The 22,841-nt window shown below is 44.0% G+C and overlaps 1 protein-coding gene across 15 annotated transcripts in view; it reads left to right on the plus strand.

Moving 5' to 3' along the window:
* Window positions 1-22,841, plus strand: part of LOC105697563 (disks large 1 tumor suppressor protein) — a 487,904-nt gene that overhangs the window by 79,630 nt on the left and 385,433 nt on the right. For all 15 annotated transcript variants that reach the window (XM_012420943.2, XM_012420948.2, XM_012420951.2 and 12 more), the window contains one exon: window positions 4,371-4,502. In XM_012420943.2, coding sequence (XP_012276366.1) covers window positions 4,371-4,502 — 132 coding nt within the window. The remainder of the gene's footprint in view (window positions 1-4,370; window positions 4,503-22,841) is intronic.

The following is a 22,841-nucleotide window of genomic DNA, read 5'->3' on the forward strand; positions in this document are numbered from 1 at the left end:
AGCCGGCGTTTGTGTATAATTCGCCGATTCGCAGTCCGAAATAGTCTCGCCTCGTTATCTTGAGCCGGAGTGACGTCCGCTCAAGGGAGTTTCTAGGGCGCTTCTTCGGGTGCCTTCGGCGGCTAAATGTGCCGTCAGTGAAAAAGTCATATAATTCGGACCCTACGTATTCATGAGACGGAAACGACGGGAGACGAGTTCGATCGCTTAATCGGAAATTAAGGGATCATTCGCGACAGCGATAACGTGCTTCCATCACCTTCCTGTACATACGTTCGCAGTTGTTGTTCCCGCTCGGCACTGCAAATCACCGTAGTAGTGAGCGCCCTTAAATAAAGAGAGTATTGTTTGCCATTTGCCATCCTTTCATTTGATCTTATATCGTTGATAATAGCTAGTAAAGATCTATTCGACCGAAGAATTTATGTTTTTTTTTCTCGAAAGTTATTCTTTTGGATCAGGGTAATTGTCAATTGTTTTGAGAAATTCTCTGTCAGGCTTAGAAAGCCGGGAAATCGGAAAATGTTGGAAATAGTAATCGGCGCATTGCTGACGCCATTCTCGTTCCTCGCGTTATCAATTCGGAGGGCAATCCGAGATTCGACTGTAAATGGCGGCGAACAACGTGGCAGAGTGAACTTAGACGGTTATCGGAAACTCCGAACGAGCATTAATAACGACACGGGCCATCGGACCGCTTCGACGATGGTAATCGCAAAGGGAAGTCGATTCCGCTCGTTCCCGGGGTTCTTGAGAATTTTCACTGACGGAAACGGGGATCTGACTCAATTGGCCGGAAGTCGTCGCCGTCCCCGACGTCGTTCCCGATGTCGTTGTAAATGTTCTCCACGGGTTGCCAACCTAGCTTCGCGAGCAAGTTTTCAAATGCACGTAGCAAACGTAGAGCATCGTTCATTTTATTTGCAAACCCCTCTGAAGAACGCAAATCACTTTCCTAATCCCGTTTACGACAGTTTGTCGGTCCCGAACCGTTCACTATTAACTGTAACTTTGTTGAAATGTTCTTCATTCGCGATTCTTAAAATAAAATAAAAGTTGTCTAAAATTGACGATTTTTTCACGTGATTGAAAGTCGTGAATTTTAGCATGTCAGTGGAACGATTTTTCTTGCATGTCAGAAATCACTGAATTTATGAAAACAAAAAAACTGGACGACAAATGTAGTTCAAAATCTATTTCTTTTTTAACCTATTATGAATTTAGTTCGTATTATGAAGTTACTTAGTTTTCTCTCAATTTTCCTGAACTCGTGCCGTCTTCGACATTGACGACATCTTCGACGACACCCTTACGATATCGTTACCTTAACGTCGCCTCGTGGTGGCCTCGGTGGATGTATAAAGTATCCCACTCGGTGTCTCATAACGTCTCGTGCTAATGCTTCGCGGGTTATCCGATGGAAACGTGGAAAAGAGGTCCCTAGGAAGATTTTCCACGACGGCAGAAGCGGAAAGGACGCGGCACGCTAGGGAAAAGACGGCAAGGGAGGAGGACGAAGAAAGGTGACTCCAAGGAAAAGGAACTAGAGAGAAAAGGTGACACAAGAAGAAGAAGAGAAAGCCATTCTCCCGGTGGCATTGTCGATGCAATTTCCATTATTTGTTCGGAAGATGCTCTTCAAGAACTGGAGAACTAACTGTCTTCGAAATATCTATCTGCAGAAAATAAAAAAGGAAGAAAGATAAAAAGGACATTGTTACCATCTCCATGCAGTGGCTCAAAGGAACGTCTTCAGACGTTATTCAGAACGGTCTCAGGGAGTAATTCGGAGGCCTAGGGAGTTTCTGCGATTTATCAGGAAATTCTAGTGGGCTAAGCCAATATTCTGTGAATTTTCTCGAATGACGCCGAGGAACGCGGATATTTTGTTCCTAAGCCTATCCGGTACTCTTCAATGTACAGAATTCGAGTTTTCATTCTCGGCACTTTCCCACCCTGGAAGCTCTCTCGTATTACCCCTGCGCGGTCCCTAGAGGAAAAACGGGGGGTAAATCGTATCGGAGTATTCCGGGGGTTAAGGATTATCGACAGAGACTCGTTTCGTCGCAAAATGCAACCTCGGGGTGGATTCTACGAGGTGGCCTCTGAACCCTTCGTTGAGGTAACCGGACCTCGAAATTTGTCTCGAGTTTTATATCATTATGGCAGGAAATGGTTGATCGTCTTCGTAGCAATATCGTCTTTCTTACAGCAATATACTACACCGAGAAAAAAAAGTCGGTTGATTAAAAGACATATGCATTGCTACAACAAAATCCTTCGATCAAGTACGTCAAAACAAATGTCAACGAGAGAAAACAATATTCGTTTAAATCGACGATATAATTTTTCTTATGAAGAAAATAATTGTTTCTTGCAATTATATATGATTCAGGCAACGATATATATATATGTCAACAATATGTATATATTTGTTTCGGTCAACTAATATTTTTCTTTAGGGTATGGTTTCGAAAATTGCTTTCCGAATTCCTGAAAGAGTAGACAAGAGATTATCAGAGAAGCGTTATCACGAGGACCGATGAAGAGGGTTTTAAGAGCTAAATGCGTAGAACGGTAGGTGCATAAATAATTCACGGGAGAGAACAACGGAATTTAAGTCAGGGGTGTAATTTACGCTCGAAAGAGGATGTATCCTGGAAAAAGGACCCGCCCTCTGCCGGGAAGTGTATACTCGAAGTAAAAGATTTCTTAACTTCCGGAAGAGCGGAATCGCTCCGTACGTTCGTCGTACGAGGTTCGGTGAAAACTTCTTAATTCACCCCGAGGATGTACCTTATTTATTTAACTGGGACTATAGGGATTCTAGGGGTTGTGCGAAGGGACTCCGTGATCGCTCATTTTTCTACAAGTGCAGAAAAAAGAGTCGAGGACCAAACTGGGTCAGTAAAGTCGGAGGGCTCGTAGGCCATTAGAGAAAATTTCTCGGATAACAGCAATTACAGAAGCGGACGGTGCTCCTGGCAGCTAGAGTTTCAATTAGGTCGTGTTCGAAATCTTTATGCGCGAAATTAGTGTAACGCGACGCCTAAATTAAAGAAGAAAAAAGAAACGCTGAACGGCAATTACCCCAGTATGTGCGCTTGAGTCGAGTCTAGGAATTTTCCATATTTGCTCCTTTTATGAGTAACGCAAGACGTAAGTCGGGGCCGTTTCATCCTCGAACACGGTTGTAATTACGATGCGATACGATCTCGTTTTCCCCGGATGCGGGAAATCCTGCGGTCGTTCCTTGACGGGATACCGTAGAAATGGCGACTTTGAAGCAGGACACGGATGCCCGACATTCCTCGCCCGGACACCCCGGGAGATGCCCACGTAATTATGAGCTTTATTACCCCCGTAATTTCCTAGTTTCTACGAGAGTAATTGCGTTATTTTTTATTAAAGAGGGTCGCCGGCAAAAGGGCATGGTAATTGAACTCGTTTGCCACCCTCCGTTTTCCTTGCCCTTTGCAAGCGCCGCCATTAACGCGAGCGCCTATCCTAACGAAATCGACTTGTCTCGTTCCCTTTCGGAAAGGAATCGGTCGAACCGCGAGAAATAAACTGTACCATAGTTCCGACATAAAGTATCAGAGTGTACCCCAATAATGAATCTTTTTACAGGGTAGCTTCTTAAAAGGTGACTTTTCGTAACGTAACTTACACGGTGACTTTTGTAAGGTATTTTGCAAGAAGTCTTATGCAGCGATATATATGTCGTTTTTAATCGAAATTTTAGCCCTACTTTGAACCCTTGTTCCCAAGGTAAAACCTCATTTGTTCTTATTTCACTGTTCATGTCCCACTTGGCTTGCCACCATACGGATCGACTGTTCATGTCCCACTTTCGATTTTGTGCGTCCTACATAATGTAATTCATTGTAAGGTCCGAACTAGAGCCTCAATTTTATAAAAGTCACTCGTCTTTGTGTCATCTCAAAACCCACTTAAGGCCTACAATTAGGGGTTCTAAGTAGGATAAATATGTTGACTTGGGTTACAAAGTGACGTTTCGTAGAATGACAGCTCACGGCGTGATTCGTTGAGACAATGAAAATACGCCGTACCCATTTTTCCAAATGCGCGTTTTGGTCCGTGCCGTCAGGAAATCGGTGTAATTCACTTGTCGCGATTCGGGATTATTAAATTGAAGCTGGATTTAATAAAGATTTCCCCGACGACGGAGCAAAACTCACGCGTTAAGAATGACCGGTGGAGCAGCTGACGTTTATAACGCATCCCGGAAGGCGCATGACAGGACGGCGATGTCTAATGAAATTGAACTCGCCCGGGCCTCATAAAATGTCTAACTGTGCTTGTCCCTCGAGTGAAATTATCCTTTAAATGTTATTTCTCCTTTTCAGAGGCTCATCGAGCTCTGGAGCTGCTCGAGGATTATCATGCCAAGCTGACGAGACCTCAGGACAAACAGCTGAGGCTGGCCATCGAGAGGGTCATCAGGATCTTCAAGAGCAGACTCTTCCAGGCCCTGCTAGGTGAGTCTTTGTACATTTATTAAATGGCAAAAAAGAAATTTTCTTTTCACTCTTTATGTCCTACCGTTGATCTTATATATCCTGCTACTAGTTAAGTCCTACTATAGACTCACTAGTGGACGAAATGAAAATATTTACCTCTTTTAAGGTCCAAAGTCGGACCTCAATTGCATATAAGTTACCATTGTTTACATTATCTCGAAACCCAGTTAGGGTCTGAATGGGATACAAATTTTGACTCGGGTCCCGAGAAGGGGGAGGGCAGGGGGAAGTAACGGGGGTGTTCAGCAAATATATCGATTTGCGCTGTTAAACATTAAATTAATAATACCCACGTCGCGGGTAATCCGCGGATTAAGGGCCGAGTACATATTAAAAGCTGGTAAAATTTTCACGATTCGCCGAAGGATAGGTACACGAGGTTCTCGCCAAATAAACATCCGCTTTGGAGTCTAAAATCCCGAGGTTACAAAATAATTAGCTTTCGAGTCTGGCTGAAGAATCTTTGTCTGTGATTTTCCGATCTGAAAAAGGGGCCCAAAGTCCGAGGAATTGGGTCGGAATATTGGATACCGGTTTCGCTACTTGGGATCTCGAAGGAGCCCTTGAAGGCGTTATGGACGGCCTCCTTATTCATTTGCATTTACAAGAAGTTCTTCTCCTCTTTCCACCGTTGCTCCGGCATGCAATTTACTTGGCAATTTACTCCTTCAAACTCTCGGCCGCTTCGAGCCTTTATTTCCGACTTCGCTGTATTTTTCGATTTAAAGAATACTTGCTTTTGTAGTAACCTTTCTCCTAAAAGGCCTCTCGGGGAATCTCACTGTTGTTATTTTAGTGTCTGGAATTCAGTTTCGAGGTTAGATCTCGGCTATACCCTCGTAGCCATTATCGAGCTTTCAGATGCCGGAAGAGTGTTACTCGTTGTTCTCTCGTTTGGCAGGCAATATGATCTTCAATAAATAACGGCTATGAAAAATTTACCACATTCATATTGAACATCGCTTTCTGCAACGGCTGGAAACATTTCGTCGTAACAATCGATGTGTTGGTAACAATAATTATGATCTGCTGCAGCATCCATCCAAGTAGTAGAAGTACGTGTCAGGTCATCCCTATGGACTGCGATCACTACTTCCTTATTCCTACCTTTTCATTTTCAAAGAAACTTTACGTTTTCCTATGCGTGCTTTTGATAAGAGCCAAAGATGAGCAAATCGTTGCCGTGATATTTGTAATTTCACGTTCGAGTCTAAAATTAATTGTTAAATTATATTCCTTGATCGCGAACACTTTTCCGAAGCGAAACTCAGCAAAATGTGTCCCTCCCACAATACTAATTTCACTTGTAGAACTTAAATAATCTATTAATAATTCATGTTATTAAATTTTCTCAATTTTATCTCATACTTCAATATTCAGTTTTTCACGTTCACTCGTAGAAAAAGTTATTATCCTGTGGTTACGCTGCACTAATTAACCGAATATATGAAATAAATCGATTGATTTTACAAATTTTCATTTTCGAACATTAATATTGGTCCGATCAATAATTAGGTTCCCATTCGTATGTACTTTATATACGGATTACCCTATACATCCGGAGTGCTCTATACATCTGGTCTATATCGACGGCCAGGCAACTCATTATTGTTCGGCCATTATTCCGACGTGCCCGGTGCCTATTGTTGACTTCGCGGAGGAAAGTCGTTAATCCAACTGTAAGGCAGGAAGATGTATAAAGTTCGCAAAGGACATTATGCTCTACAAAGCAGTGTGCCCACTGTGTACAGTAAAGGGGTCATCGTCCGATTTCTATCGGCTTTTACAGAAGCCGGCTCGTCCTTCGCCATTTACAATTTCACCTCGGAGAGATGCAGCTCTCTAAATTAATCCGGCTTGTGTCCCGTCTCTTTCAAAATTATAAAAAGAAAAAAAGTTATCTCTTGGAGATTTTTTGTCCGAAACGTCGTACAAGAACTTCAGGCAGCAACCTTCGACCCCACATTTCGGCGCGGCTTGCTACATTATGTCCAGGTTAAAAGATCTCCCCCGGGGATGGGGAATATCAGAGGCGGCCTTACACTTCATTCTCGGGATAATTAATGTTGTTTGCCGGAGCAGGGCTTACCGAACATCCGTCTGGGCGCGCATCTATCGTAGAGGGCGAGCTCCGGGTCCTGCGCCTTCCACCTCGGCGAACGACTCGCCGATCCCGGATGCTTCTGGCCGTAACTCTCCGAAAGCGTGGACCAGGCGAAATCGGATTAACGAACAAATTGAATATACACGGACGGGCCTGCAACGTCAGTTAACCGTTTCGTTTATCTCTATCTGTTTACCCCTGGATGGAAGAGGGACTGTCAAAGCGGCGCGCAGGAACTGCCGTAGAAGCTTTCGTTGGGGGATGAAAGAAGCGCAGAGTGGTTCTGCCGAGAGATGTCAATTTGTCCTGATTTATGGAGGGGTGTAAGGTGCTTTGCATTTTTTTCTTCTTCTTTTTCTTCTCTTTTTTCGTGATCCGGTCGGCGCGTAGAACTTGAAGAATGGGCTGAAAAGTGAAAAAGTTTCAAGGTTTAAAGTAAAACCCTAATTGTATTGAAGTTACCCGTCAAAGAAGAGATAATCTCAAATCCCCTTTAAATTCTAGAATTAGAAATTCTAAGTGTAATCAAATTTGCGACGCGGCTTGATTTTAACCCTTTTAATGCCGCACAACGATATATCGTAGTTTTACAAGTGTTACCCATTTTGGCCGGCACTAGAAGGATTAATGCTGATGCGATCTTGTTAAATGATCGAAGGGGTGAATTGAAGGAAAATCGAATCAATGGACGATCCTTTTTTTTTTCCTGAACCAGTCATCAACAGGTAGGAGAGTGGTAGGTAATTTCATTTCGATTTTGATCTCGTAAAAAGAAACGGCCCCGTCGATGCGGCGGGCGAGAAAAGTCAGGAGATCTCGGATGGGCAGGTAAGGGCGGTCCGGAGAGATTCTGCCGGTGACTGCCAATTTGTTTTGCTTCCGCTTTGACGGAAGAGCAAACTCGCGGTTTACTGCTCTCCGTTTGCGTCTCTGCGCTCGTTTCGAGTTTCCCGGCTCTTCTGTCGCCTCTCCCTTGCCCTCCGCGCGTCCGCCTTGGAGTACTCGTTACCGCAGCTCGAGCTCGCCAGTTGTCCGCGATCTGGAAAGCCGGCTTTAGATTTCGTGCCTTCCGCATTTCCCCCCGGCCGTTTTATCGAGTTCGAGCCGGTAACCCAGTCCGCCCTGCGTTATCGACCATCGCGAAATGATGTGTCAGTGGTTTTCGGAAGCCCGGACCAGGCGAGTCGGCGATCCTCCCCATTGTATACCAGAACCTCATTTCAAGGATTTCTTGCGAGATATCTTTCGATTCGCCTCGCCAGCTATTTTGAATGTGGAAACTCGCGTTCGATTTCGCGCCTCTCGTTGCTCCTTCCAAAGTTCCGTGTACTCTCGATTAATTATGCGCCAATGTAATCGCTAGAGCGCTCCTACCTCTTCACTTTGTCTGCATAACATCTGCATCTACTTTTGTTTTTTAATGATAGACTGGAAGGGCACAGTCGCTAATCCGACAACGTGCTGCGTGGGATTAATATCTTGGGGAAGATGAATTTGTGGGTCGCTAGACTTTACTCAGATAAGATTAAGAAGCAGATGGATTAAACTGATTACATATTTGAGATCGGCGCTATCGAAGAACCAGGAGTTCCAATAATTGCGCGGTTCTGACGAAGTGTTGAAATTAGGACCCCCCGCAAGGACAGAATTTTGAAATCGATGGGCATATACCGAGTCATACATCCATTTTTCCCTTGTACGTTCTGTTATCTAGCTCTTTATGAATATTACGAATAACCCTACACTGCAAAATGGTGTCGTATTTCATGGAGCGGGTGCACCGGACATTCCACCTAAAAGCATCCGAAACTGAGTGCTAGGTGACGGGACAACGACAGACCTGACAAATATCCGCTATCTACCTACCTCGTGTTTAAACAAAATTTTATTTGTTGCTGCCGCAGGCGACAGACCCCCGGTATACCATACTATGCACGCAAATGATGTTTCCAAAAAATCCAGGCGACGTGTAAACGATCGATCGTTCACCCAATTTAATTTCATTTTTGACATTTGTTTAATCCTCGGAATTAAAATGATTTATGGCTTCACGTAGATTGGATATTTTGTCACGTCGAAATGCTATCACAAAAACGGTACACGCTTTTGACCATAAATGTATAGATAAATAAATAAAAATAAAAATGTATCCCACCTGTAATAATACTCCGATCACTCGATTTAACGATTGTTTCCCGAGACTGTTTTTCGCTATGTCAAGTTTTATTTATTCCCTCTGCCGGAGCAAATCCGGGTCGCATCTCCCATTCTCGGTAACTCGAACCTTGTTGCCCCATTCATGTCGGCCGCATTATTTAGATCCATTCTCGTGACACGTACTGTCCACTGATTGTGCATGCATACCAAGAATGCGCGTCAAGTGCAGCGACGCATCCCCTTAAGGTGAAGTGAAACCCCCCTCAAATCAGTCTACTCGAATACAACGCTTTTTTTTAAGGGTATTGGATAAAACTGTCCGAAACATTAACACACGACTCGTGAGCACCTAGGAATTATTCTGATACTTTCTGTGGATTTTTAAAATAAGTTGTTTAACTTAACCCAGGCCAGAACCAAAATGGCGTCGAGCTCTCATATTTCGATTGATATCCAATTACTGAAGGCTCTAATATGAGAAACGAAAGCGTCAGGACAATTGTACGACAATTTAGAACACTCTAGTAATCGAGAAACTCGCATTTGAATGTGATAGATACAAAAAAAGTGTCTTACGCGCTTCTATGCTAAAATGATGGTAATACGAGGTCTCGGGGTGAAAATTTAGTTGACACGGAAATCATAGTCAATTTGGGCCTCAGAAACCATAAATCCAGGGGATTTCTGGAATTTTACTTCGATTTCTTTATAATTATTGCACGAAAACGATAGATGGAGTATGCCATTTAGTGCAATACCCAATATAATTCGATACAGCTGCCAATATAAAAACAAACGTCGGCATCGTAGGTGTTTAGATATATCTTCTTTAGTGACGTCGATCAAGTTCCTCGACGTGTTTCATTTCACCTTAAGCTGCCATTCTAAGTTGGTATCTGAAAGCCTCAAATGTAACCCTTCCGTGTTTGTAGAAATTCTCCGAATACCAACCACTGCTGTCGCCGGTTTCACGCTATCATACCTTATCTATCTCCCAACCCAGCGGTTTCCATTTTGAGGCAGAAATGAAGCAAAAATCGATTTAACGCGGACGAGCTCGGGAAACATTTAAAATCCAATCAGCACGGCAACGGTTAATCAATTCTGCACACACACGCTGATTGAGTTGTGGATGTTATGTTCTATGTGGAAAGCTTAATTATTGACGGTTATTAAACATGGGCATGGGGAATCAAAGCAGTGTAAATATCCGCATCAAGTTGTTGGGCAAAAATGCAAATCGATTGAAATTAATGCGCCCGGTCAGATGCAAAATTACGCATCCTTGTTCCTTTTCCTTTCTAAGGTAGATTTAAACATTGACAATTATTTGCAGAATTTCATGGTATCGCTTAAAGGGCTATCCTGATCCCACCTTTGTACAGTATTCGTGCACTGTCTGAAAACCGTCGCGATGGCGTATAAATGACGGTGCATATAAATGCACTTCGAAGCATCACGTCGCGGCATTAATGTCGCATAACAGGGTTGGTGCACGCGAATTCGCGTGGTTTTGACAGGACACGCTAGCGGTCTCGTTAATTCGTGACTGTCAAGTGGGAGGAAGTTACTGGACGAAACGAAATGCGCTTAAAAGTGTGCAAATTTGTATATGCATCCAGGATATGGCACACATGCAGAAACGAGCGTTAGTCGGGGTACTTTTAGGGACGTCGGACCTCCGTGTTCTAGGCATATTTGTACAGCACTAATTGCGAAATAATGCCACGGAAATCATAGTTAGGACCGTTTCAAGATTCCCGATCGGGCCCTCGGCGATATGTGTTCATTAATTTTCTAAAATTTGAAATTGTTCTTAATTAATTCAAGGAAGCGGAAGTCGTGCTCACATAAGAATTTGGGGATTAAATTTAATTACTAAAGTCCGAGAAGATTATTTTATTAGGTAATTTAAATTTCGAAATTCTTATTAATTAATTCAAGGCGGTGAAGGGCATGCTCGGATAAGAATACGAAGATTAACTTTAGAAGTGTTTTCATCGTGAAGCTTAAACTTCAAAACCTCGAATTTGAATTAATTAATGCAAGTGGAATTCGAGGTAGGATAAGGGGTAAACATTACATGTATGAGCAGGAGAGGAAGCATTAGGTGCTGAATATATGTAACAATGGCATGGAGATATCCATCACTACATGTATTGTGCACCCTCCTGGTCTGGTCTGAATGCATTATGCGATCCGTCATTTTATATGCCACTTCTTGCGAACAAGTTCACGAGGAGAATAGGTGACCTATTTAGCGTTTCCACCTATAAATTCAGCAATAACGACATTGTATGTTTCGCCGTGACAATAAAATCCCCTTGGCGACACTTCGACATCTGCGAACGCGGCCAAAATAGAGGAGGATAAACGCATGTGCATTTGTCTACGGACTAGGCTGTCGTTGGTATCACTGATTTATCGGGAAATCTTCTGATTCGCGTGGCGCTCCTCCAACGACCCGTTTTCCGAAATTATTTCCGAATTCGATTAGGGGTCCTAGTGGAATTTCGATAATTAACAAAGTCTAATGGCTAAAACGCGTGATCGGTAATAGGAAAAAATTCTGTACAAATTATGTTTACTTTCAATAATCTTTTTACTACGTCCGAGCATTATTAAAATTATAATTCATGACAAGCAACGAATTTCAAAAAGGGAGAACTTTTATTTGGGGGAACATGCATGAGTAATTTATATTTGCGGCCGCGCATGTTTAATTGACCGAGTAATGAATAATTCAAGCCGCGTTAAATTCAACAACTTCGTTATCGATATTCCATATGTGAGCTTTTTCTGTCTTCGTTATCACCAGTCATGAAAGTCGATTGCTCCGATAGGCGAGTGTTTTTATTTCGCCACGCCGTCCGTTAATTCTATTAAACAACGTATTTTGTGTGGAAGCTTTCGAGGGGAACGAAAAAAATTAAACACGAATTTCCAAATCAAAATTCGAGTCGATCAAAGGAGTACCTCGTTAAAGGGACTTATCGGCAGCGAACTTCAATCGATTGCGAGAAAGCCTCACTGGAAGTTGCTCGTTATTACAGCCCTTTAACAACTTCTCACTTCAAAGTAAGGGACTCAATGAAAAGTCGAATAAAAGAGCAGGAACGTTTCGAGAAAATATTATTTCACCATTTCGAGGCGTTCCTTTTGGATAGAAATAACTTTTCTCTGGCAATCTTTATCTGGGGAAGTTATATATTTCTCGATACCCACGTATAATCTACGAATCCATTTTTGGGTATTAAATGGTTTGCCTAAAACATTTGTGCTTTTTCAATCAAACCTGGATTCATAGATTTCGAACAGCCATTATCCCACGACACTTCTATCCCGACATGCTCCCTCGAAATCGCGTTACATCGATTGTACAACACTGGTTCTCGAAATCGTCAAAAGGGGTATCATATGACGAGTGAACGATGATGCTAAAACTCGAGCACTGATCGATCCCTGCACCAGTGAGTGGTCTAAACAGCGAGGTTTCGATGGGATTTGGAAAAATTGCAATTTCGTTGGCAGGCTTGATTACTGGAACGGTGATGATGGATGTTTCCTGACTGTTTAAATTGGATCCATTCGCTTGACCAACATGGCGAGCTCGCATAGGTAGAAAAGATTGCAGGGAACAAAAAGAGCCGTGATAACATTCACGAATTATTCGGTTGACAATCAACGGCTTGGATAAGGCTCGATGCATACACTGGATGAAGAAAAAAACCATACAAACTGACAAATTCATTTACAAGAAAAATATCTACCTGTCAAAGTCTTTTTAAATGCCAATGATTAACCGAGAGAATAACGCACTGTCACTGACGAAAACGTATACGAAAATTATCTCAATGCTACCATCAATGATGATAGTAAAAAAAAAGTAGTTCACTGCGAAAATGAAGATTTGCAATGAGATACCAGTAATAATAACTAGATCCGTATTCTACCTAAAGACACAAAAAATCTAGCGATTTATGGGTTCATTCACAAGACGACCATTTTGACGCGAATCTCGCACATTCCGGGGCTGAAGTACACCCCGGCCTCCTGGGGAATACTTGAATATTTTAATTAGGTAACTCGAGGCACCTGGCCGAGGCAACGAGGCGGCGACTTAATTCACGCGTTTTAATACCGCGCCGTTTCTCCTTTAGTGGCGGAGCTTCGCCACTTCTTACGGATTCAGCCCAACGAGGATCGTAAATTCGCGTTTTCCGCATCGTCGCTCGGCCTCACCTTTAAAAACCGGGGACCGGTGTCAGAGCGACCCCGAAGAAGGTGCGATTTCGACAAGTCGGCCATTACGCCATCACGCCCTAGCGACTCCGTGCGCTCTCTGTGCGCCTTCGAATGCACCGCCGGAGCGCATCGGGTGCACCGAATGCGGTGCCTCTTGGATAACTTCATCGACGTCGCATCAAGGGCATACCTTGAATATCGGGCCGGAAATTTCTAACGAAACAGTCGAGTTTTTCAGACCGGATAGCCTCGAAGGCGCGACACGGTAACGCATATTCAGCCGCGACTTCTTCGAGCCACTCGCTCGTATAACCAGCCCTGAAGAGCCGCTCTCGAGCGACTTCTTCAGCTCTTTTCCGTAATATCGTACTTACCGGCGTCGCTCCTCGCGGCTCGAGGACTCCCCGGGAGATCCCTTCCCTTATTTCACGCTCCACAATATCCATAATGTCAACCCCAGAGCCGAATATCGCGGCCTAAAAGTGCCGCCCCTGCGAAGCCGAGCCCCGGGGTGGGATTTTCGACGCAATCGATCTTCCCGAGGAGATCCCCAGAGATCGATTGCTTCCCTCGTTGCGTGGGACGTTTCCCTCTCTCGCCGGGCCCCTCTTTTCCCTGTCTGTCTCTTTTTACCTTTGCCGGAGTGCAAGGCGAATGCCTTTCCGCTCTCTTGGGTGGATTTTTTACCGGGAACTTCGGATTCCAGGAAAGAACTCTTGTTTGTAGCATCGAATCGTTGTTTTTGTTTTGTTTTCCCTTTTTTTTCCCCCTTTTTATTTCACAATTCCGTGGAGGTGAATCCGAGGGAAATCGTGCGTTCCGTCCATCTTATTGATGTTTCAAGTAATAACAGCGAAATTAACTTTAACTCTTCTTCAATCGTGAGATATGGTTATTATATGGGCAACCAAATATTCGATTGACATGAAAATATCCTTTGGTTAATAACTTTTGGTTCGTTACATCGTATATTGCGGCGTGACCGAGTAATTGTTTATTTTTAAGGTTTTCTCGTAGAAATTAGGCTGTTGTCGAATGTGGGGCAAACTTTTTCTTTATTCGCCTACGTATTTGGTGTTCCGAGTAACAATGGCGAAATGAATGTTAAGCGCACTTTTATCGTGGCTAACTTAACGACACGTCCCAAGTATATTACTTGTATGGTTTCTCGTTGAATCGAATAATCGTGTACTGTATTTTTTAGTTTTCCTAATGACGTTGCTTGAAATTTTTGGTGGGTCGTGCATTGCGCCCGGGTACTTAGTGTTTCAAGTAATAACGGCGAAATGGACTCTGAGCGCAGTTTCATTGTGGCGGAGTTAACGAGACATGCAAATACGCCGCGCTACGTCAAACGTTCCTGCGAACTCATTTCTCGCTTAAATATTTATGTCCAGGCTTTATACGGGGTATGACTCGTTATTTTGGCGACGATTAAACCGGCGCGTTGGTTTACGGAGCGCACATATATCTATATAAATTGTATGGGGTTTCGTGTAGCAGGATTTATTTTCACGCGTAGTCTTGGAGGAAAATTCAGGAATTTTTACGAGCCTCCGAGCTCGTGAAAATGACCTCGGAAAAATGATGCTCACGTTACAATTCTTAGTTAACACGCTTAGAAGTAGATTTATGCTTATAAGTATGAATATAAAACGGCGCTCCGACGGCCCTGAGTTGGGCGCGACATAAGAAATGTCCAGAATTTTCACCGAAATTGGATTTGGTTATCGCACCTCTTTTATGCAATACCGTAAATACCGAGCACGTTATCCGTCGAACCGAATTGCGAAGTTTGTCAAAGAAATGGGAGGGCGTCGCGGAACACCTGCTATGTTCTTACGAGGAATAATTTTATCTTAACAAGTATCGAGAAAATTTCGAGTCTAAGTATGCAATACTTCTTACAGATTCTCGCAATTCGGTGGGACGGTACTGTACCGCCAAACAAGTAATAGAGGTTATTCAGTTATAACTCATTTTTATTATTTACTTGCGACAAAATCAGTCATCTTAATTCCCACCGTTGCGAATCCTTCCTCCTAAGAACGATAACGTGAAATAAAAATTGTCCAAAGTGTGTTCCCCGCCGAAGCCGTGCGACGAAAATTTATTTTAACGACGCGTTCACCGCGAGGGATATGAAATATTTAGAAACCGAGGAAAGATTATTGGAATATCTTCTAAATTGTTTTAAAGAAGGTGGCTTTTCATACGAGTTGATGAAACTCCTCCGACAGGGACTTCGTGCACAGTGCGCGATTTCTTTTTTCCTACCTACCGCGTACACGCTGTCGTCTCTAACTTTAATTCTAAACATTAATTTATATAATTAAAGCAGGAGGGGTTATAGGAAACCGAACGTCAAGTAGATCGACGGTCTCCTTTCCTGGTACTTTGCCCGGTGGATCTAAATTCGAAGGTGAATTCCATTCTCTCGCTTTTCCTTAAAAAAAACGCTCTCTTTTAATACACCGCGCTTCTCTGTGGAAGGTTCGGGTTTTCGTCATTAAAATACAGCAGAAAGGTACACCGGGGAAAACGGAGACTGCGCTGGAGGAGCATTAAAACGGATCCCCTCTCCCCACTTGGTGCGTATTAAAATAAAACCGCGCGATGGAGCGAAGTCAAGAGTGGTCGGATATGCAGAGACGGATCGCGAAGATTTATCCGGAGCTGCTCGCTGCTCTCCGCTCGCAGCGCCAGGACGAAATGCATCTCTCTCCGGGTTCATTACGAGCTCGTGAATAATCTTCCGAGCATCCTCTCGCTGACGCGTGCTTCACCATTTCCCGGAGTACAGCCGGGGAACGTAATTTTCCCGAGGTGCGTCCCGCTTTTCCTCCCATCGATCTCTTTCTCTTCCGGTCCTCGACGCGGTCCGCGGTGTCCCTTTTATTCTCGCCGGGCTCCTCGAACCGATGTACCTGCGATTCGTCTTTGATCTTCGCTCTCCCGAGGCCCCTTTGAACGCCGCCTTGTTATCACTCGTCCGACCGATTGGCGAAACTACGTAAGTACGAGCGGCCCGCCCAGGAGCCGTCCTGATTAGCTCGCTCTGGCTGATAGTGGGTCCCTGTACCCGAAGCTTCGGTTTCCGGGAACCGACCGACTCCGCCTTGGTGGCCAAACCTGCTCCTATATTCGGCCTCGCTTAAGGTCTCTCTATCGGTTCACCCGGAAACGCTGTTCCCGGACATCCTAGACCGAGATGTGTTTCCAGACGATCACGTTTGAGAAGGATCGAACCGGTGATATCTTCTGGAATGGTATACGGTACAAACTTTAAAAATAAAATATGATTCTAATCAAATACGTAATTTCAGAAATTCCAGGATGGTGTTCTTGGGCTTTGTTACCTGCACGTGCAGTAGGTAGTTAGTAGGTAGGTAGGTAGGTAGCTAGGTATTTCGCTCAATTTTTGTTTTAATGTTGTATTTACTGCAACTAGTCATAGTCTTACGTCCTTTTTGAGAAAGATCTTTGGTTGCGCTATGTTGCACTGTGTCGGGTCTTATTCCGTAGGGTATTCCACTATTTTTAATTCAGGGGTACGGATTTGCTTCTTATCATACGTAACGCCGTTTTCATTTTCCAAAGTGCACCTGGGCCAGGTAATTTTGTCCAGTCCCATTCTGACCAATGCTCGTTTTATTCCCTGCGAGCGTCTCGAGTCGACGTCTTTGATCTTTATACTCGTCGGCCTCTTTGAGCTGCATCCTCATATCGCGTGTTGAGACGATTGGCGGATCTATCCCAATACGAGTCTCGATGGTCTCTATCCGTGAGCTCTTTTGATTATCGCTTTCTGATGAAAGGTGTCTTTACCTCGGGATGTCGCGGATTCGCCTTAAATCATGTTATCTGGCGTGCACATATCGCTCCTCCGATATCATGTACGAGTATGTACCGATTGAACTTGAGATGCGGTTCTCTATGTATCTATCCTTGTAATTCGATGGCCACGGCTAACGAGAATCGATGTCATGGAGGTCTCTATAGAGTATTATGGGAAAGCTATTAATAACAATTAATTGATGGAAAAAATACTAATACCGATGGTGGTCGAAGAGGTTTTATATGGCAAGGATAATACGGCCATGGCTTGTCAAACACAATTTCGATTATTGTGATGAAATTATGAGTGTTACTAAATTAACTGATATGATCGATTTTTTTTTGACGTGATGCGAACCCTGTATTATCCGCCCAAAGAATTTGATACATCTCGAGAAAGCCTGCGTCTCTTGACTAATATATTTCTACATATAAGGGGATGCCAAGGAAATGAAAATATTTTTTCATGGCAACGCAAGCTCTATGAAATTCTTTATCCATTTAAATTCGTAGGAATCCTGATGTTTCGATGCGAGGAGCAACGTATATACTTTTGATAAATAATTCTCCCGCTAATGATGGTTTGAAATTTATTCCGTAACATGTAAACAATTTCACAAAATTACTACATGATGTTACCACTACTGTATAATCAATATATACTAACTCACTATTCAGACATCAAATTTATAATTTTACTACACCCTTATCTATTAGAAGTGTATGAATTTTCGTCACAGGGTGAGAAACAATTTTTTAACAACTTTAAAGTAAATAAATGGTATCCATATACCCGGGCAATATATCGTATGTGTCATTCTAACGAGCAGAAGTTAGATGCCACTTGAAGGTGATACCTACGGAATTTCTGAGCATCTCGCATGCATCTGGAATGCTTCCGACCAATCTGCGGTTGGCCGACCGGGGCGAAATCATCGAGTAGCCGCGAATTGAGTAGCGTGGCGGGACTTGGTGGATTTGAAATGCAAAACACGGTGGTCCTTCTATTGTGTGATCGTTAACTAGATGGGCCTCGCGATCGTTGCTACCAGTTTGTAGCTGCAGAGCGAGCGCCAATTTCACTCTCCGCGAGGCTTGCTTTCTATTCACGTGTCGTGCCTGCTTTACGACGCGCCGCCGGGAATATTCCTCCTGTGACATTCCCTGTGGCTCTTTCGAGTACATGCCTAACGTGGAATGGCAACTACACCTTGTATGCATGCCGTACGCATACGTGTCCGCATCGCGGCGTCATAAGCGTCGCTATTAGACGTGGATGAACTTCGGAGCTGGGGGTTCGCTCGTCATTCTCTTACGGGAGGAGAACAAAGTCACTGCGTTTAGTGTGTCGGTATGAATGGATTCATTGATAAGTGCGAACTGTACTTTTTTTACGATAAATTAGGTAGATTTTAAAAATTACCAAATACTCCCAGGAATTTCGTTTCTTCTACAAAGTTAATTTAACGCTCTAATTATTGACAATTTCACGTATACCTATTTCTATCGGAATCGGTAAAATGATCGGTTTTTAAATTAAAGTTGTGATCTTGTCAATTTAATGTAGGCAGTGGTTAATTTAGTTGGGGCAGCGATAAGCGAGGTGAGTGTTAAGTGATCATTAAAAAAAATATATATTTTAGTTTCATTTCAACATTTTTATTATTTCCAGTTTTCACTTCTACGGTCTAATAGGCGCGAAGATCCAAAACAAACCGATGAAATTTGTACACGCGCTAAATCTTAGAAATTTGTCAAAGGCATACGAGACATGTTTATATATCGGCATTAATGCATTCATTGATAGAACGAAAAGATTACGGGATAATTAGACCGTATGGTATAAGGTAATTTTGCAATTGCGTATATATGCGGTTATCCAGAGTTCCAGCTTAAAAATGGGAATTTCGCCTCCCGACGAAGTAGACGCGATGAATCGAGGCCATAGTAAAAATTTCCGACATTTCTGACCATTCCATGGGATTACGTAGTGGGTGACCCCTCGAAATAACTCGGCGAGGAGTAACTTGGGCTATTTTTCACGGGATGAATATTAACGCGGGCAAAGCCATCCGTATGTCACGCGAAGCAACGGGAGGAAGCCGAAGTACTCGGAATAAAAACGTCACGTCGTGCACTTAATTACTGCCGCGTTTCGTTCATGTCGCGGGGGATATTAATTGCCTGCACTTTACATTAATGCACCGCCGGTAAGGCTCGCGCCGTCGTCGGGATGTCACCGGTACTTCTCTGGGACGTCGACTAGTATTATACCTTCCCTCCGAGTTCCTCCGGGCCGATATCGATTGCCGTTACCCTCGAGTTTTCCTCTTTTTCTAAATGTATTTGCGGAAGTCAACCGAATCCTTCTTACCTGGAAAGTTATACCGCCGCACTTAGCAAACCGAAGTTGCTCCTTATTTTCGTATCGCTCGACTTAAATCACGGGTTACAGAACCTATCTTGACTTATTCCACTAAGTTCCCCTGCCCGATGAGATATATTCAGTCGATCAATCGCGCGAAAGCCCTTCGTCTCAATTCAAGTGAAATTATTAAAACAAATTGTCCAATTTGTAATTTTTTTTCCATTCTGCGTTTTTCCGCGTAAACTTTCAGTTATGTGGCGTGTAAATTTCCATCGATTTGTATCAGCGTGGGATTTTGCCCATTTACGAAACTGGAGATAAAAAGTTTAACGCTGACGTAGTGAAAACGCGAAATTATGAGAGTAATTTCACTCGACCGGCGAGAGAAAAGTCATTTTTAGCTCGTGGGCCCTATATTTAATGCCTGTGCTTTTGTGACATTTGAAGCTACTAGGTAAGCGCTTTGGCGAACTGTTAGCTGTTTCACGGTCGAAGTCATCCGAGTACGACAAAGCCTCGTGGAATATCGCGCAAGGTGGTGGCCTCGAGACGAAAGTGACCGCGTACGTTGAGGTAGAGAGGGGTAACACTCGCGTGGAGGCGTGCCAGGGCTGTTCCCGGGATGTCCCTGGGATGTTCCAGGGATGTTTCAGGGACGTTCGTACTTCACCAGGTAACGTGTCACCAGCCCTAACTCACAGCCGCTACTATCCGGTTGCAAGCCCGGGCTCGTTGTCGCGGCCTCCTCCCATCTACGCTCTCGGGAGGCATGCAAATGTGCTCCAATAGCTCGCTAAGTGATTTACTTGTTTAATAATCTACATCGAGTACCGCAATTCATGCCTCATTTGCGTAATGCATGTCCTCCCTACCCCGGCGTAAATGCCCGCGAGTCTTTGGGACGTGCGAAGCCAGTCTTCCGGGTTGCTCGTCTTTTAGGGTGCACCGTTGTCTCCAAAAGATGAGAACATTAAACACGGATCTGCCCCTTCGTCAGGTTGATTTTTAAGTGCAACTTCTTATGGCACGGTTCAGGAAAAGCTTTTTTTTCATCGAAAAAAATGTATTTCGGCGAACATCAATACTAAAGAGGCGCCACAAATTCTGATTATACTCGAATTCGTCGAGTAATAACGTATTATCATCATTCGGATAATCGTCATATCGAACGCTCCGCGCAGATGAATTAGTGCAAAATATGATTACCTGAAATAGGTTTAAACCACTTCGTTAACTGATTCCACGGGTCAATCAAGATCCGTATTGGTCCTGGTGATAACTGGTCCTTTTGCATTAATTTGGGAAGCGCTTTTTTGTAATGGCCACCAAGCCACGTATTCCCATTGAAATCAGAGAGAATACCTGACAATCAGTGGATTTTTGCTACTTAAAATTTACCGCACCGCGCGTAAGCGCAGCACGTTCCGCTCGTGCCATCAATTAATTAAGCCGAACGACTTTTTTGTTTCACTTTTGGCCGGACGTAGCGAGGGCATTATGCGAATATCCCAATTTCAGCTTTTAGTCGTCTTGACACCACTCGTGATCACGATTTAGCTCCAGCGATTTTGGGGTTCGAAGCTTTCCGACTGCTCGGCCACCTCGGTCGACCCGGGTTAAGCGTCGAACCAGCTTCCTGAGCGCTCCAGGGAGGCCACCACGTCGAAATATACGAACTAATCAAACTTCCCTAGGAGGCCCGACTTTTCCCGACAACGGTTCCCAGCTTCGGACTCGACCTCCACCTCGACTTCCACCGCTCGTGCCTCGACTTCGAGCGACTCGACTTTCGAGCTCCGGCGACGGATGCACGAGAAGCGTGGAAAGACCTTTGACTACGCTAATTATGCCCTTTCCCTCTGGCTCTCCATCAACGACTCTTGCGAGGCTGCTCCGCGTATTTTCCCCGGAAATCGATGGAGAAGTTGTTACAAGGACCGCTGCTACTTCTGGGTGCACTTTAAGGGCGCTCACCACTCCAGCGGTTTTGCAGGGCCTTACGGGGAGAACGATTTTGAGGGTATTTCTAAACCGATCGAGCTGTGTGTTATATGGGAAGACCAGAACTAAAATGACGTCGAGCTGTCATATTTCGAGCAATACACAATTATTGAAGGCTCTAATATATAATACTAAACGAAAGTGTAAGAATAATTGGACGACAATTTAGAACACTCCGGTAATCGATAAACTCGTATTTGAACGGGATGAAGGCAAAAAAACGATATACTTCGATTTCATTATAATTATTGTACGAAAACGACAGGTGGAGTATGCCATTTAGTGCAATACCCAATATGATACGAAACAGCTGCCAATATAAAAACAAACGTCGGCATCGTAGGTGTTTAGAAATATCTTCTTTACTGACGTCGATCAAGTTCCTTGATGTGTTTCACTTCATCTTAATCCAAAAGTTTCCGAGTAACCGTCTCATCGAATGGCTGCCAATTCGTGGATGGCAAAAGGGGTAACTCGCAGTTGAGACTCGATCCGCACAGACGGTATATGCAGTTCCGGCGAGAACCGACCCGAGGCCGCATCTCGAAATTATTGGCAGAAACTGCGGTCCTTCCGGTAACGAATAGGGCAGCATAAATGGCCCTACTGAAATTGGCACCCTCGTTAGGCAGCGGCCGTCGAGGGTAAACGGCTGTTTAGCGAGCTGGCGGAAACTTCTAAAGGGGTGCCGACCAAGTTTGCCCTTCCTTCTCGCCGACTCTCCCGCCCTTGCTGCTCGGCAAACGAACGAATTAACGGCCAGAGCTCTGCGTAGAAAGTATTACCGATTTTTGCAAAGATTTAATGCCCTCGGAGGGAAGTCAATGCCACTACAGGTGTGTTTGCTAGCAAACGACGAGCCTATGATGAAAGAGATCGGTGCATGGCTTTTTTAGGACAGGAATGAAGTGCCAATAGTAAAGTTTGTGCAAATTGTGTCGGTGCTGAAACGTAAAAATGCAGTTCACTTTACGAAACGAGTCCTTTTTGGGCGAACTTATACGTACTGAAGAAGTTTCACTTCAAAAAGCAAAGTGCGGCGCTGCCAAGGTGTTGACCTGGAAACTGAACAGGATGTAGAATCAAGATTCGAAGGCCTAGGACTTGATCGAAGGGAGGGTTGTTTGGTCCAACTCACCTTTTGTTAGGCCCAGGGAGTTGGGAACGTCCTTTTTGGCCCCGACACCCTGGAGCCGTCTAGAGGTGCACTGGTGCACCATCACCGCACTGCGGTCTGTCGGGGACTGGTTAACCGATAATATTGACGCTTTCGAGTTTTACGGCGCGAGCGGGAGCGAACTTCTTTGGAGATAGTGGACTTTAAATGGAGATATTAGAAGTTTACTCGTTCAGAAGTGATGGATCCCCGCATTGGCGCGGCATAGCCTACATTTCGACTCGTCGAATCAGCTCCTCTCTTCGATCTTCGCGTTACGTCTGCATCGGTTGCTTTTCGATATTCTTTTGGCATTTTTCAGCTTTATTCTACCTGGTTAACGTGAAATATCTCGGCTGAAGAGGAGTCGGAAGCAGCGGGTACGGAGAGGTTCCAAGATATGACTCTGGACTCGCAAAGTTTAGCTTC

Source organism: Orussus abietinus, unplaced genomic scaffold (assembly GCF_000612105.2).
Source record: "Orussus abietinus isolate OABI.00-Male unplaced genomic scaffold, Oabi_2.0 scaffold21, whole genome shotgun sequence".
NCBI lineage: Eukaryota > Metazoa > Arthropoda > Insecta > Hymenoptera > Orussidae > Orussus > Orussus abietinus.